The sequence below is a fragment of the Cyrtonyx montezumae genome, unplaced genomic scaffold, assembly GCF_038088225.1.
Source record: "Cyrtonyx montezumae isolate F1298 unplaced genomic scaffold, pur_monq_1.0 scaffold_17, whole genome shotgun sequence".
In the NCBI taxonomy this organism is placed as follows: Eukaryota; Metazoa; Chordata; class Aves; order Galliformes; family Odontophoridae; genus Cyrtonyx; species Cyrtonyx montezumae.
Genome location: NW_027071903.1, coordinates 14,189,885 through 14,205,424, shown reverse-complemented (window position 1 = coordinate 14,205,424; position 15,540 = coordinate 14,189,885). Strand labels below are relative to the sequence as shown.

Sequence of the window (15,540 nt, the reverse complement as noted above, 5' to 3'; positions counted from 1 at the left end):
GGGCTCAGGAAGCAGGAGAGGAGCAAGCCAGCCCGCAGTTATTAAATCACCATTATTTTAGTAACGGATGTCAGAACAAATTCACTTCGAAATCCTTTAACAGGCAGAGCCACTGGGGACACAGATGCCTGCCAAGAATCAGATGATGCACAGCACAGAGGGCCGGCACCACGCCCATCCTGCTGCTGCTGCTGCTGCTGCTGCTGCTGATGATGATGGTGATGACGGCCATTCCTGCCGGGCCCGACGGGAACCTGAGCGCAGCCACCACGTCCTCCTCGAGGTCCACGAACCTGAAGTTCCCGCAGCGACATTATTGGCCGGGCTGGAAAGCCTCCTCCAAGAAGCCGCGCTGCGAATGGTCAGCCGCCCTGCGGTTCCCATGGCAACCTCCCCTCCGTCGCCTGCCATTGGTCGATCGCCTGACGGAATCCAGGCAACCGTGAGGCGCGGAGGCGCCGCGGAACAGAGCGTCGCCGCGAATTGGCCAGGACGCAGGAGAGCAAGGCCGGCTCTGATTGGTGGAAGTCGGACGGGCGCGGGGCGCGGCCGAGGTTGGCTGTGAGGGGCCGGTTGCCAGGGCCTGGTTGTCAAGCGCTTGGGGAGGGGCGGGGTCCCGGGAAGCAGAGGGGCCCGAGGCCTTCCCGACGTGACCCTGGGGGTCTGTTGGGTCCCGCAGGCCGCGCCTCGAGGATTGGCGGCGAAGAGAGGCCCGGAGGCGGCGGAGCTGCGGATGGCGGCGGGGGAGCGGCCGCGCTAGGACACGGCGGGGGTCGAGCCCCGAGCCGGGCCCAGACGAGGAGCCTGGAGGCAGCGGGAGATGGCTACGCCCGTCGTCACCAAGACGGCCTGGAAGCTGCGTGAGTGGCGGCGGGGGAGGGGGACGGGGGAACCGGCTGCTGGGTGCGGGCCTGGGCCGGCGGTTGGGGCCCGGAGGTGGGATGAGGAGGTGGCACTGCACTGAGGTGAACCGCTCCTCCCTTGTCTAGGAGCAGAAGAGCCGATTTCTGTGCTCTCTTCCTGAAATGGGGGAGTTGTAGGCACCGTTGGCCTCAGATCTCCCTTCTCTGCCTAGGCACGAGGTCGTGCTGCTCGGCTCTGCCCCGCCTCGCCTCGCCTCAGCATCCTCTTCGGTGTTTGTGGTGCTGATGGGGGGCTCAGTGTCGTTGTGCCCCGAGAAAAGGCCTTGGGGGTGAGGAGAAGGCACACAGCCTGTCCCTATAGGCAGGTTGGTGCCTCAGCAGTGACACTTAAACATCCACTCTGTTATGAAGAATGAAACCCGGAGGAGGGAAAGCACGGGGTGCTGATGCGCTCCTATTGGTAGCAGCAGTGCTCAGCATCTGTACTTTCCTTTTTTATGAGTGAGTTGCTCTCTTAATACTAATTGTACTGCTTGTTGCCTTCAGTTCTTTGTGCACGTACCTCCTTCAGCATTGTCCTGAATAAGATAGGTCTTTCAACACAAAGCACGTGTACTTTCAGCTTGTCTGGTCTCATTTACAGTCCATTTACCTCTGTAATTTGAAAGGTGTTTCTCCAGCTGAAGTGAAAGTTGCGCAGTTTTGCTTTCAGAAAAACACTCAGAGCCTGGGATCAAAGCACATGTAATTATTGCTGCAGTTGTCTGATGGCCCTTTGGATTAGTGACGTGTTTTACACAGTCACAGCACCCTTCCCACCAGACCAACCCTAGCGAGAGCTGAATTGCTTAGTGCCTGGCCCTTTTACAACAAGTTCCATAACTATTAGGCCTACAGTTGCAGTAAGCTCACAAAGAAGAGAGCAGACAGAGGAAGAAAATGGTCAGTGCGTCAGCCAAAAGCTCCTGCCAAAAATTTGGGTGGATTTAAAAATCCACTATAAAAATAGATGTCTGTGCAAATGAGCTCTTCTGGCTTATCTTTTGCCCCATGCTTGTATGGTAAGGCTTTCTTTCCTAGAACTCTGGCATTCCCATCAGCCCCCAGTTTCTAACAGTCTTTCGGTGTCAGCCACGTTTTCTCCTTTGTGCCCCTTCAGCTAAATGCCCATCCTTCCTCTGTCGCAGTGGCACGATGCGTTGCAAAGTTTCACTTTGTTGCCTAGTGGCAAGGTAGCACGGCCCGTGCCAAAGTGCAGGGGTGGCAGCTCCACCTCTCCCTCTGCTGAGTCTGGCTTTTTGCTCTGTCAGGTAACAAACTGTACTGAGTCCTTCTGGGGTTGGACACAGCTCTCCAGGTTAGAGACCTTTCTCTGTGTCTGCTGCTTATCATTGCAGCTTCTGAAGCAGCTCTGCTTACTGAGACCCACCTCGGTGCAGAAGGAAAAGCAACCTCTGTGAGCAGTTTGCTATAGTCTTTAAAAGCTACTGCACTGCTGCTGGGGAGAGAAGATGCTTTTAGGAAGCTAGATGAGCACTGGAGTCGTGAAGCTTGTCCAGCAAATGTCTTAAGTGCAGCAGACAGAGCCTGGAAGAACTACTTGAAGCCAGATAATAGTATGACTTCTTATCTGAACTGTGGACTGTGGCAGCTTGTCAGGTGGAAACTGGAAAGGCTTTCAGGAACAAGAAGATTTTGTTTATCTCTTTGGGGGGACGGGGTGGGAAATCTTTAATGTGGACCATTCTAACTGCTTGCTTCGTTTTGTGCAGAAGAGATCACGGCTCACAGCAGCAATGTGTCCTCACTAGTCCTGGGGAAGAGCTCGGGCCGGCTGCTGGCCACTGGAGGAGATGACTGTCGGGTCAATGTGTGGTCAGTTAACAAGCCCAACTGCATCATGGTGAGAACAGGCCTGCTTCAGCTTCCTGGGGGGGGAGCGTTCGAGATACAGAGCGTGGGGAATGAGGGAGGAGATTGTTGGGTTGTAGCCTGTGGGGCTTCTGAATGGAATTTATCAACACAGAGCCAGGTGGTCAGATGCTAGCAAAAGATTGGGACGGAATTCAGTGGTCAGTGGGGTCACTGTTCCAAAAAGGATCAGGGATGGCTCTCTGCTTCAGCAGAACTAGTATTTTCTCAGACAACGAGTACTGAGCCTTCTGTTACTGTGCTGCAGGTAATTACAGTTTTGTATGAGGATAACTTGTCTTGTAGCATGAGCTACAGGGGCCAGATTTGCACCTTGGAGTTTGCCCTCCTAGCAGGAAATGTCCCAGGCAGGATGCATTTCCCACAGTCACTTATTGTTGGCACAAAGTTCAAATACTTAGCTGACTTGACCTTAGGCTGGGAAAGAGCAATGCTGGGCATGGCACGTTAGGAAGAGTAGGGTTACCACTACAGCACACCGTAACTGTATTTACCAGCTGCCTGTGCTGTATCACTTTTCCTGCAAGTGGATGTTGTGGAAAAGTATCTTGTCCCTCATCACTTGTTTAATTAACAACAAAATAATGTTGCATTCTGGAAGGATTTCTCTAGGCAGAGTGAACCTCGTGAGGTAGTGCTGGGATCCGAGATGGCTGCACTTTGGGGAGGAGTGAGAAAAGGAGCTTAGTGAGTAGCAGTGCAGCTCAATTCCTGTCTGAGTTCAGTCCCTCCCTGCACAGTGACAGTTGCAGCCCTGGAGCACTGCAGGCATGCTTGAAATACAGAGAAAGCCCCATCAGAATGGGTGATTTTCCACTGGCATCCCCAGTACCTGTGTGGAGGCACAGAGCTAGCTTAACTGTTTCAAAAGACCAATGTGAGGATGAGGTAAAGCAGGGGGTAATCACATTGCTTAATTGACGAGCAGTAGGTTATAATAGTAGCGTGTACATTGATATTAAATACTAGCCTTCTCAGAATTCTTAAGCAATTGGTAAGCTTTCAGATGCTCAAGGATGAAAGAAAATGCATACATGTGAATTAGAAGCTCTTGCTTCAAATTAATATTTCAGTGATAGCACCATGTTATCATTGTGTCATCCAGTGCTGGCAGCAACGTGTGGCTCCTCACTTTTGGGAAGGTTGAGTGGCCCTGCTTTTGTGCTTGCTTTGATTTTGTAACCTGTTTGTGAGACCTATATGACCCACTTAGAATAAGCACGGTGCCATTGTGCTTGCATAGCATAATCTGTGTAATATAGGTGTGTGTCAGCCTTGTCTGGGCATCTGCATGTAATGTTTAGCTGCACATGTTTCTGTTGATGCATCCTTGAAAAATCAGTCAGTGTTCCAGAAAGTGGGATACCATGGAAGATAGGTGTGCAGGGATGCTCTTTGGGGTGCTCTACCACACTGGTATCTGCTGAGGAAAAAGGAGCAGTGGCACAACCAGCCCAGGTGATGGCTATATAGCTTCCAGCTGAGTGCGAACCATGCCGCTGCAGACTTAAACAGTGCCAAGATCTGCATCAGTAACCATTGCTTGTGACTTGTGGTTTTTGTTGCAGAGCTTGACAGGCCACACGACGCCCATCGAGAGCCTACAGATCAATGCCAATGAGGAACTCATTGTTGCAGGGTCCCAGTCAGGATCCATTCGAGTCTGGGACCTGGAAGCTGCCAAAAGTGTGTTTCTCTGAGTTTTCTGTTAATATTTGCAGTATCTTTATGCTCAGTGTTTATGCCAACTCACAACGTTCCTAATGTAAGAAAGCAAGCCCAGCATTGCTTTTGTCTGAATTTCCAGTACTGTTAGAGGGTGTTTTGGAATTCCTACTTGAGACAGTAGAGCTCTGTGTGCATACTGAAGCAGAAATTTGTGCACGTATTGTGGAGATAGAGCTGAGGAAGTAGTTTCCAGGATTTTGACCTCACCTGAGGCTGAAATCTGTATTCCAGATAAATTTTTCTGCTCATCAGGAGGAACGGGGCATATATAAATCATACTCATGCCTCAGCTTAAAATTATCAGCCTTAGTAAAAAGATACACTTAACTCTGAAATCAGAATGGAAATTTGAAGTATATTAGGTTCTGCAGAAGTCTGGGAATCTCCTGCTTGCTGACCTCTTGCTCTCACTTTTAGATTCTGTCTTTTTTCTTCAGTTTATTTTGAGCAATTTTTTTTCCTCCATTTTTCTCCCCTTCTGCTCTTGCATGGCCATATAAATAGACAAAGACCTAATTTTTATTAAATTGTAAAAGCTATGAACTCATCAAGCTCTGATCCTTTAAAGGACAACTGTTGAGTCATACTTTATTTATTGCCTTTTTGCCAAATCCTAGAACAAATTTGCTAAAGTGCTGTGAATCCCTTGAGTGCATTCCAGCAGAAATGCTGGAAAATTAATTAATGTTTCTTGTAGTTTGATTCTTACTCATAAGTCTGTTTTCACTACATCTCCTTCTTACTTTGACTGGGCTGATAATGCAGACAGCAGGTGTCGTTGATAATAAAGAGCACTTCTATCACTCAGACAGAGTCAGTTCAGTTATAGCATAGTTTGGCTCTACCAGTGCTGGTCTGGCTGAAGTTAGTAGTAGGCCTCTGAGCCAGCATCTGTGCAAATGAGTCTGGCCCAAGATAATTCATACCAGGGGAAGCATGACATTGTCCCAGATGACTGGTGGCAGAGAGACATTGCCCCTGTCATTATCTGAGCAATTTGTGCTTCTCAACGTTGAGTTCAGCACCTATCTTTGCACCCAGAGATAGATGTACCTGTCCAACGGGTCCCTTCTGGTTTCCAGAATTACAGGAGTGTTATTTTGTTGATGGCTAGCTCAAACACTGGGTCATTTTCTTTGCCTCGTGCTTCCTGAGTGCCCATTCCCAGCCTGTGGGATGCTTCTTGTAGGGGGCAGTTGAAGGAGCCCTATGCAAATACTGGAACATAAGAGGTAGAAGTCAGGCTTGTGTCAAAGCACTTGAAAAGGGCCCATGTAGTGGCCACAGGGTGAATGGTGTCCCCTCTGCTTCCTGGCTGGAACTACCCCACCCCATTGTTTTGCTCTTTGCAGCAAGTGGGAAGGTAACACTGCCAGACAGCTGCCTCTAAGCGTCCCTTTTTAGTTTTATTTTCAGATTGGGCTCCTCCAAGTTCTATTCATAGTTTCTGCACCTGAGGACAGGGATTTCATTAGAATCATTGAATATTCCCCATTCATGGCAGAGGAGTTGGATTACGTGACCTTTAAAGATCCCTTCCAACTCAAATGATTTTATGGGTGTGAACGTGGGCCCTCTGTTGCTGTTTCTGTGCATCGTGAGGGTAAAGTTGGAGGCATTTTGGTAGAATAATATGTACAGATGACTAAATTATGTGTAGTATTTGTTTAGTGGTGAGGATAGTCTTGCTAAACTTCTGCATGCTGTTGGGGTGAAATGAAGTACTAAATACTTGCTCCCAATTCTTTCTCCCTGCTTTGCTTCTCCTTTTCCCAGTTCTTCGTACATTACTTGGTCACAAAGCAAACATCTGCAGCCTTGATTTCCATCCCTTTGGAAGTTTTGTGGCATCTGGCTCTTTGGATACAAACATTAAGGTAAGGCCTGCCTTCCTCTAGAGGTTACTCTCTCTTACTTGCAGTCTTTTTGTTATAAGAGCAGCAGAACATGTCTTGTGCTGAGCTGCTGGTAGATGCTGTACATCACCATTGGCGTGTGTGTGGGCAGGTGTATTTATGAGTCCTTGTGAAATTCATGCATGTGTTTTCACAGTGGTAGCTCATGAGGGTGACTCTTCAGTTGTGGAATGTGGCTTGCTCCACGGGGCTCAGGTTAGGTGCCTGCTGAGAGCTGGTGTCAGCAAATACAGATGTACTCATCACTGTGGAGTGCACCTGCTTCAGCAGACTGGTATTTGACTGCAGCAACAGAACTTCTGTAGCAGGAAATACCTTACCTCATAGAAGTGATTCTCACTTAGGTTAGGAAATGTAGCTGGAGCAAGCAGGGGCGTATAGCAGCCCCTCCAGTGATTTCATTCTGCTGAATTATCAGCTTGGTGACACCTTGTTTTGACAGGGCTCTTGTAAAACTCCCCCCCCCCCCCCCCCCACGCATACCATGTGCCTTTCTAAGTATATTGTTTGCTTTTGCCCCCTGTAGCTCTGGGATGTAAGAAGAAAAGGCTGTATCTTCAAGTACAAGGTAAAATACTTCATTATCAGGAGAAGGATTTCTGTCTAGGGCTTGTGGGGAAGCCTTATAGTGATGATGTGCAATTAACTTTTTTGGTTTCCTGATAGAGAAATAAGATCTGCATGTGAAGTGGTCTGATAAACCTCTGTGGGACTCTGTTAACTATATGGGAACACAAAATGGATATCATAGGAGTTAATGTACTGTAGTCTGGTTGGCTTCAGTAGGAGTTGGAGAGCATCCATGAGGAAGCGTTCTTGCTGTGGTTGCTATTACCATGAAGTCCCCACTGCACTGAGATGATTCTATTCGTGGAGCCTTTTTCTACCCACAGAACTATATATTAATTATATCTTATTATATATCTCATTTAGAAGCCAATTTAATGGCGTGCTCATCTGTCTTAAAAAAGAAATCTGTTTAGCTCAAATTTGATTCTCATTAGTTCAGCCTGATCTGTATTTACCACTCTTAAACTGATGCCAGAAATGTCTAGATGAGAAACGTTATGCCCACTTAGCATAGATGGGCCTGGACTTGCGTAGAGTGTAGGATTTTGTGAGTTGTGGACTCTGAAACAGTTAATTTCATTTCATTGCACTGTATCATATTGAAAGACAAAAGCCAGAATTCCCTCTAAAGGAAGGGCAAAAAAAAAAAAAGCCCAAACAGAAAAATGCTTTCTGTTTTTCTGGTTGCAGAGTCACACGCAAGCAGTGAGGTGCCTTCGATTTAGTCCTGATGGCAAGTGGTTAGCTTCTGCTGCTGATGATCACACTGTAAAGGTAATTTATTCTGACATCTCCCTTATGTTATGGGGAATGCTGGACCTGTTGGTTGGTTTGTTTAACCAGGCATTGCCAACAGTCCCTCATAGCTCCCTTTTGTTCGTTAGGCAGCTGCCTGGGCTCTGGGGCTTTGCCAGGACAGGTGTTCATGGGGATCACGTCCAGTGGCCCAGAGCGTCCCAAAATATGCTACATGTGATGAAATGCCCTAGTCTGACACATACTTTAAGTTTTGATGATGGTATAATTGTGATACCTAAACGTGACAGGGATCATCTTAGTAAAAGTTATAAAATAAATGTGCTTAGTAAATATTACTGATGAATAAGTGGGGCACACCATATCAATTTCAGGCTTGGTCTGTTCTTTCCTTCTTCCAGCTGTGGGATCTGACCTCTGGGAAGGTAGTGTTTGAGTTTACAGGACATTCTGGCCCAGTCAACATTGTTGAATTCCATCCCAACGAATACCTTTTGGCTTCTGGCAGCTCTGACAGGTAAAGACAGGGAAAAAGGGAATTGATGACAGCAGTTCCCTTTCCCAGTGCCCTTCCTCTTAGGAGCGTGGCAAGCAGGAATGTCACACAACTCAAACTGCCACAAGAGTGTGTCACCTAGCCAACAGCATGGCATACCTGTGATTTTCAGAATATAGAGCTCTTATCTTCTCATCCAAAACTGCTGATGCTTTCTGCCATGCTAGAAAACAATGCAGTGTTTCCCTACACGTATAGCAAGCAGTGCTCTGGTTCTGCTCTAAAAACCTGCACATTTCTAGAGCCTCAAAGCATCTTCAGCTGGACATACAGATTGTAGCTAGACTAGTCCTCTGTGCAAGTTCATCATGCATGCACAACAGTGGAAGTGATTCTAGTTATGGATATGTTACTGTTAATACTGAATCCTAAGGCAGGTGAGCAATGGTTTTTATTCTGCCCTGTGCACAGGACCATTTGTTTCTGGGACTTGGAGAAGTTTCAAGTTGTGAGCTGTATTGAAGAGGAGGCCACTCCTGTCAGGTATATTACCTTCCTACTGCAGTGTACCAGGCAGAGACCAAAACTGGGGCCGGACTGGAGCACCTTATGAAAGGGAAAATTGTGGAGAGACACTTGCACAAGTTCACCCCATCAGTGGGATAATTACTGAAAACAAGTGCTGGAGGTGTTCAGTGAAGTCAGGGTTACAGCCCTGGGGAGCATGCAGGGTTGGAAAGCTGTCTAAATTCTCCATCTGCCTTCTCCCAGGTGTGTTCTTTTCAACCCAGATGGCTGCTGCTTGTACGGTGGCTTCCAGGACTCGCTGCGTGTGTACGGCTGGGAGCCAGAGCGCTGTTTTGATGTGGTCTTGGTGAACTGGGGAAAAGTAGCTGACTTATCTATCTGCAACAACCAGCTGGTAAGACACCGTTTGTGAGGAGCTGGGGAGGTGGTGGTTGCAATCCTCCTGCCTGCTCGCAGACCTGGCCTGCAGGGCTGTGTCAGACTGCGAGTGGCCAGGGCATGCGGTGTGTCCTGCTCTTAGGCCAAGCTTGTGGGCTGTGTGCTCCACTTCATCTTTGGCTTCTGGAGGAAAGAATGGGGACTTAACTTGACCAGTAACAGATAAAACAGGCGCTGTCACTCAGGGTCACTCCGTCATCATGCCTGATCTCGAAAAGGCTGACAGGGTCTGTGCTGTTCAGTGAACTACCTTGATCTTTTGCCTCTGCAGATAGGAGTTTCCTTTGCACAAAGCACAGTCTCTTCCTTTGTTGTGGATCTCAGCAGAGTCACTAAGTCAGGTTTAGTTCCTCATGGGCTGCTCAGGAACAACAAGCTTCTGGCTCAGCCCACCCCCACGGGGTCCTCCCTTCGTCGCATCTATGACAGACCCTCGACTAGCTGCAGCAAGCCACAGAGGTAAAAGGAAATCTGGTTTGTTGTCACTTCAAGATTTTAAGGAAATCTAGAAGGTGCTTAGTGCTTTTGCCCTGTCTAACAGGGTCTGCGTGGGGCCTGGCTCTAACAGCATCTCTTTCTTTCACAGCAGAGTGAAACATAATTCAGAGAGTGAGAGGCGCAGTCCCAGCAGTGAAGATGATCGGGATGAGAAGGAATCCAGGGCTGAGATCCAGAACCCAGAGGATTACAAAGAGATCTTCCAGCCCAAGAACGCCATCTGTCAGTACCCTGGCTTTCTGTGCTTTTGAGTGGTTAGTTCAGAGCAGTAGGTGCTAAACTGATTCAGCAGCAGTGAACTTTGGTGTATTGTAATAACGGCTTCACCTGTGACCTCAGAGAGTTTAGAAGACTTCAGTGTTCTGTGCTTGGACTCTGAACCACAGAGCACGTGGTAAATGTGCAGAAGGTTACCCCTTGACTAGGATGCAGTGATGTCTGGTTCAAGTCTGGCCCAGAACCCAACACTTCATTGTAAGCGTGGAGCCTTCCTGTCCTGGTTAGGTAGCACCACTGTATTACAAGATCTTTTATTTGCTTAGAATTCTGATACGTGTAAGATTTAGCAGCCTCTGTTAAAGGAGGAAGGGTAAAATGTTCTGTTAAAGTGATAATTGTTGTTTAGGAGGCTCAGAGCGATGCCAATATCTCACTTCCTGTTAATGGGGAAAATGAGGTACTCCTTATAAGGAAGTAGTAGTCGTTATTTTGATTTACTTTTGTAAATAAGTTTAGTTGGAGGTCAATTTTATTTTTTTTCTGATGTGATTGTGCCTTGAGCTTCACCGTTCTTCAGCAGTGAGCTCACAAGGTAGTTTTGTCCCATCCATGAAGGCTAAAAGCCTTTAGCTAAATTCAGCAGTAACATCAGGGAGAGAAGATAACTCTGCTTGCTGTATCACTGACTGCCCTAATCAGTGAAGTTGCTGGAGATCTCCCAGCTCCAAGGCTGACCTATTACTAATCTGTAGCCTTGGATGGCTCTGCCATTTATTTTCTTTTCTCTTTCTCCATAGCTCGAACTCCTCCTCGAATCAGCGAGCCCTTTCCAGCCCCCCCAGAGGATGGTGAGTTTGAAAATAACACCTTGGTGGGGATGGGGTTAATAGTCTTTAAAACAGGGAGAGTTGCATGTCTGCAGAAATCACTGATTGTAGACAAGCCTTACAGTGCCTGTGCTCTATGGTTCTGTTGTAAGAAATAATCAGTTTCTGCTTTCCCTCTCCTTTCTGTCTTCATAGAGCCTGTAACTGCAAAGGAAGCAGCGAAGCCTAACCAAGCTGTGGAAGCCCAGACCCCGTTGCCAAAGCAGGAACTTGTATGTACAGTATAATCTGTTGATAGCAGTTCACACCCCTGCTGTGAAAGACTGGTGAATTCTAGAGACTTTGCTGCTGTTAATCAAGCTCATTCCTCTTTTGGAGAGCAGTAAAAGTGCAGCTTCAGTCCTGGTCTGTCCACGTGTCTCATCTGAGCAGCAGAATTGAAGGCCAGGCCTTAGCAGACGATGGCTGTCTTGCATTTGTTTGCTTCCTGCACAATGATGTTTCTCCTTTCATCTCAAACAGAGGTGCCCTGAGGAGAACTCAGGTGCTACATTTCTGTGGGCACTCAAACTGAGACTGTGACAGCCAAAATCTCAAGCAGCTTTTGGGAGACAGGATAGGTTATTCTGGCTTCTTTAGAACAGTCTTTGCCTTCAGGCTGGCCACGGCCCATTGCCCTAATTTTTGATGCCAGTAACAGTGACAGCATTCAGCACTTCTGCTGGAGTGTCTGCGTATTCTTTGCAAACCATCACTGAGTTGTGATGTGTATTTGAGGGATGCTTCATTGCCTTCTAACCCATATCAGCAAATGGGAAAGTGCTTCAGAGGAAAGAAGACATGAGACTATGGCCATATTCCTGCTGCTAGAACTTCTGTCTCCATTTCTCCTGCAGCCTGAGCCTTCTCAGAGGCCGCCAACTGCTTCCTCAACTCCTGTGCCCAGGGCAGAGCCGTTGGTGATTCCTGCAACCAGGAATGAGCCCATTGGCCTGAAAGCCTCTGACTTCCTACCAGTAAGTATCTTTGCTCAGACATTTCTGTTGGTGTTGGTGGCACCAGAAAGTGGCTGTTCTTGGGGATACAAAAGTGTCTTTTAGTTGCTTTCTGCAGCCTGCAGTCATTAGCACTGAACGCAGCAGCCAAAGAACACGTTGCCTTCCGCTCTTCTTCTCACGTGGTGCTTCCCATGCCAGCTTGCTCTCCTGCCTCCCAACTGCTTCAACTTGCAGTTCCTGTGGGGTTAGCACCTCAGGGCTGCTGGACCGGCCAGCCCCCAGTGGGAATGATGGCAGGCTGATGCAAACACAGCAATGTTGGTCCAAGCTCCCGAGGAATGTGTTATTAAACCAGGGGACGAGGGATGGGACAAAGTCACTGAATGCGTTCACGTACAAGACAGTGATTCATTCAGAAAATTGTTGTGTGCCATTACATACACATCATTATTTCATGACAGTCATTACTTCTTCTGTCTTGGAGGCCTCTCGACCAACTCTCACCTAGTACAGGGAAAGCTCTTCCCCTTTCCGTACCATCCTGTGCCGTTATTACTCCTCCGTTGGTGTCTGTACTTTCAGGCTGTGAAGAACCAAAGCCAGACTGAGCTCGTGGATGAGGAAATCATGTCCCAGATCAGGAAAGGCCACAAGACCGTGTGCATGGTGCTCACCAACCGCCACAAGAATCTGGACACGGTGCGGGCTGTATGGAGCACCAGCGACATCAAGGCAAGGATGTGGAGAAGCCTGAGGTTCATGAGGGGAGCAGCTGAGCAGCTCCCTTGGCTGCTGTGGGACTGTCCCGTACAAAAGATGGGATCTTACAGTGTCCGTGCCAAGGGGTGTATTGCAAAGTGCTGCCGTGTCCCAGCTGGGCTTGAAAGGTCACAGTGAAACGTGGAGAGGGTTATCCTCTCACACCTACTGTCTCTCCATTTCTTCTACCTTGTTTTTGAAAAGTGGCTCTTGGTATTTATTGCGCTCGTCTAGCCAGTTTAGACCTTGCAATAGATTTCTTCTCCTTCTCTCTCAGAACTCTATGGACTCTGCTGTAGGAACCAACGACCTGTCTATTGTTGTGGACCTCTTGAACGTTATCAACCAAAAAGCGTGAGTGCAGGATTGCTGGGATACCAGAGAGCTGTCTGGCTGTGGCAGGAGCCCTGCACTGCAGCTGCCTCGTGTCCAGCTGGCCGTGGCAGCATGAAACACGTGTGCTCGTAGTCACATGTCCAGCTCTGCAGTGCTAGTGTCTGCTGCAGTGATGCAGGGCCTTTTCTGTTGGTAAATGATGTCTCGTAAGGAAAAATCGAAGTCTTAGGGCTTCACGAAGTGGTTCTGCAGGGAGTAAATAAAACGTCGGAACATACCGCTTTCTATCGCAAGGGGGAGCCAGGGAACTCGCTCAGTAAACCTGGGCTCAGCTACCTGGACATTTCTGCCAGAAAACTTTATTTGTGTCAGCTCAGCTTTGGAAAGCCTCATACTCCAGCCCTGCAACACATGCTTTTCTTTTCAGGTCTCTCTGGAAGTTGGATTTATGCACTGTAGTTCTGCCTCAGATAGAAAAACTTATTGAAAGTAAATATGAAAGGTGAGGCCACGAGAACACGGCGTGCTGGGTGGGAAAGATGTGGGTGCTGATAGGGGGGATCCACTAGGCATATTGTGGCTGTAAGAAGGTCGTGGAAAATCATAGCAGATACAGCATGGTGCTGGTACAACACCTGGAAGATAGCTGTGGAGTGGCCAAGTGAGTGCTGGGAAAAGATATGGGAAGTATGTGTGGGCAGGAAGTCTCATTAGGAGCAGGATGTTTAGGTTTGGTGTAAGTGTGGTGGTGTAGGTGAAGGCAGCTGTGAGCAAGGAGGGGTAAGACAGATGTGGACCCAGTGGGCTCTGTGCACTGATGAGAATGAAACTGTTGACTTGAGACAAGGGGAATGAAGTCCCTCGGCAGTCATGGTTGCATCTGGAAGTCTGCTTTGAATTTCATCTTTAGTGAGAAGACAGCACGTTGCTTAAGATGGGGTTTTCTATCCTTTCCTAGACTAGGAGAGGGGATCCTACCAGGTGCCCTCAGCAGAACATGTCTGCTCTTGAGCAGGAAAGTCCCACTTAGCAGGGTGTATGCCAGGACCTTGAGAAAAAGGTTGCTTGTGGGTCTCAGCTCCAAACAAGACTGTATTGGCACTTGCTATTCTCCCTACCTGCTTGCAAGTGGTAGAGGGAGGGGGCTGAGTATGTTGTCCCCACGAGTGGATGTGTGTGAGAGCTGGCTGCTGGGAGGAAAGGAATGAAGTCCAGGTGGGGTCTGATTCTCTGTTTGCTTTCCAGTTATGTGCAGACAGGCTGCACCTCCTTGAAACTCATTCTCCAGAGGTTCCTGCCGCTAATCACTGACATTCTTGCTGCACCACCTTCTGTCGGAGTGGACATCACCAGAGAGGAAAGGTAAGGCACTTATTGCCTCCACTTGCTCCCTTTCAACACAGCCTTTCTCTAAGTGAGCTCTGCTTTCCGTGAGGTTTTGGTACTAGACTGGGCATGCCTTCTCTTTTGTCTGCAAATACCAACCCCTCCTGCTCTGAGGAGAAGGCCAAAGACTGTTTTTCCCTCTGTCTCTTATGTATTGAGTCATACCAAAACAAAGCTCAAGTATGTCAGAAGTAAAACCAGCCTTCACCTCACAAAGCAGAGGAGTTGTCAGCTAGGCCTTGGGCTTCCAGTTCATTGACAGGGTAAGTCTGCTGTCCGGAAACAGCACCTTTCCTCCTCAGACTTTACTGCCAAAGGGGAAAATAGGAGTGAAAGAGCCTTTGTGAGGATGCCATTCTCCCACTTCATCAGGATGCGGGCTGCAGACCTGCTGTTCCTGCACAGTCATGCTCCCGTTCCAGTCAGGCCATTTGCAGGGCTTGCATTTTTCTCTCCTGCTTGAGATGAACTTTGGGAACAGGCACATCTCCCGTGCAGCTAAGTGTTCATGCTGTCTCTGCTGTTTTCACAGGCTCCATAAATGCAAGCTGTGCTATGATCAGCTGAAAAACATCAGAAACATTGTCAAGAACAAGTCTGGGCTCAGCGGCCGCCACGGTAGTGACTTTGGAGATCTGCATGTCCTCATGGCTATGCTGGAGTGACAGCTGCCAGCTCGGCACATGCAAACACAGGTGGCCAAACTCCCCTCTGTGCTCAGTCTGGCTGGGTTGCGTGTTCGTCCTTCCCCACGGCACAGGAGGGAACAGGGATGTGCCTGGCCAGCACCAGTGCCTGGAGGGGGCAGGTGAAGACCTGAGCCTGCATGGTACGAGGGGACCTGGCTCCAAGGAGGTCCTGCTGGGGAGCAGCTTCGTTTCAGCTCTTCACCTCACCATCATGCACTGTCTCTGTGTGCTGACCTTACTCTGAGTGCAGGGTGCCACTTCTTCACCCACGTCTTGTCCCTTGGCTCTGGTGGCCAGGTCTGCTCCCTGTGCAGGACACCGGACTGCAGCTCCTTCCCCACAAAAGCCTGCTGTGGGGTGAAGAGCCTTGTCCCTGCAGGAAGGATTTGTCCCCTTCTCCGGGCAGGGGAGATGCTCCCCTTTGGCTTGCTGCAAAAAACATGGGCCAGGACAGGGTGGTGCTGCACGTGGTGTCTTTGCAAGGGCCAATAATAGTAAGGGGAAGTTGTTCCCCCAGCTTCTCCACATCCCTGTGCCACAGAGGATGGATTTGAAGTCCACCTGGATCTGCTGACATACATGACTCTATTAGGACTTGTCC

The 15,540-nt window shown here is 48.6% G+C and overlaps 1 protein-coding gene across 1 annotated transcript; it reads left to right on the top strand.

Moving 5' to 3' along the window:
* Positions 1–646: 646 nt before the first annotated feature.
* On the top strand, positions 647–15,254 carry KATNB1 (katanin regulatory subunit B1). Its single transcript, XM_065733322.1, has 19 exons — positions 647–860; positions 2,636–2,766; positions 4,364–4,481; positions 6,300–6,400; positions 6,966–7,007; positions 7,700–7,783; positions 8,167–8,282; positions 8,733–8,804; positions 9,033–9,183; positions 9,499–9,686; positions 9,814–9,947; positions 10,742–10,792; positions 10,967–11,043; positions 11,668–11,787; positions 12,352–12,501; positions 12,806–12,882; positions 13,292–13,366; positions 14,110–14,226; positions 14,783–15,254. Exons 1-19 carry the CDS (start codon positions 821–823, stop codon positions 14,913–14,915), a joined length of 1,977 nt encoding a protein of 658 aa, XP_065589394.1. The 5' UTR covers positions 647–820; the 3' UTR covers positions 14,916–15,254.
* Positions 15,255–15,540: the final 286 nt, after the last annotated feature.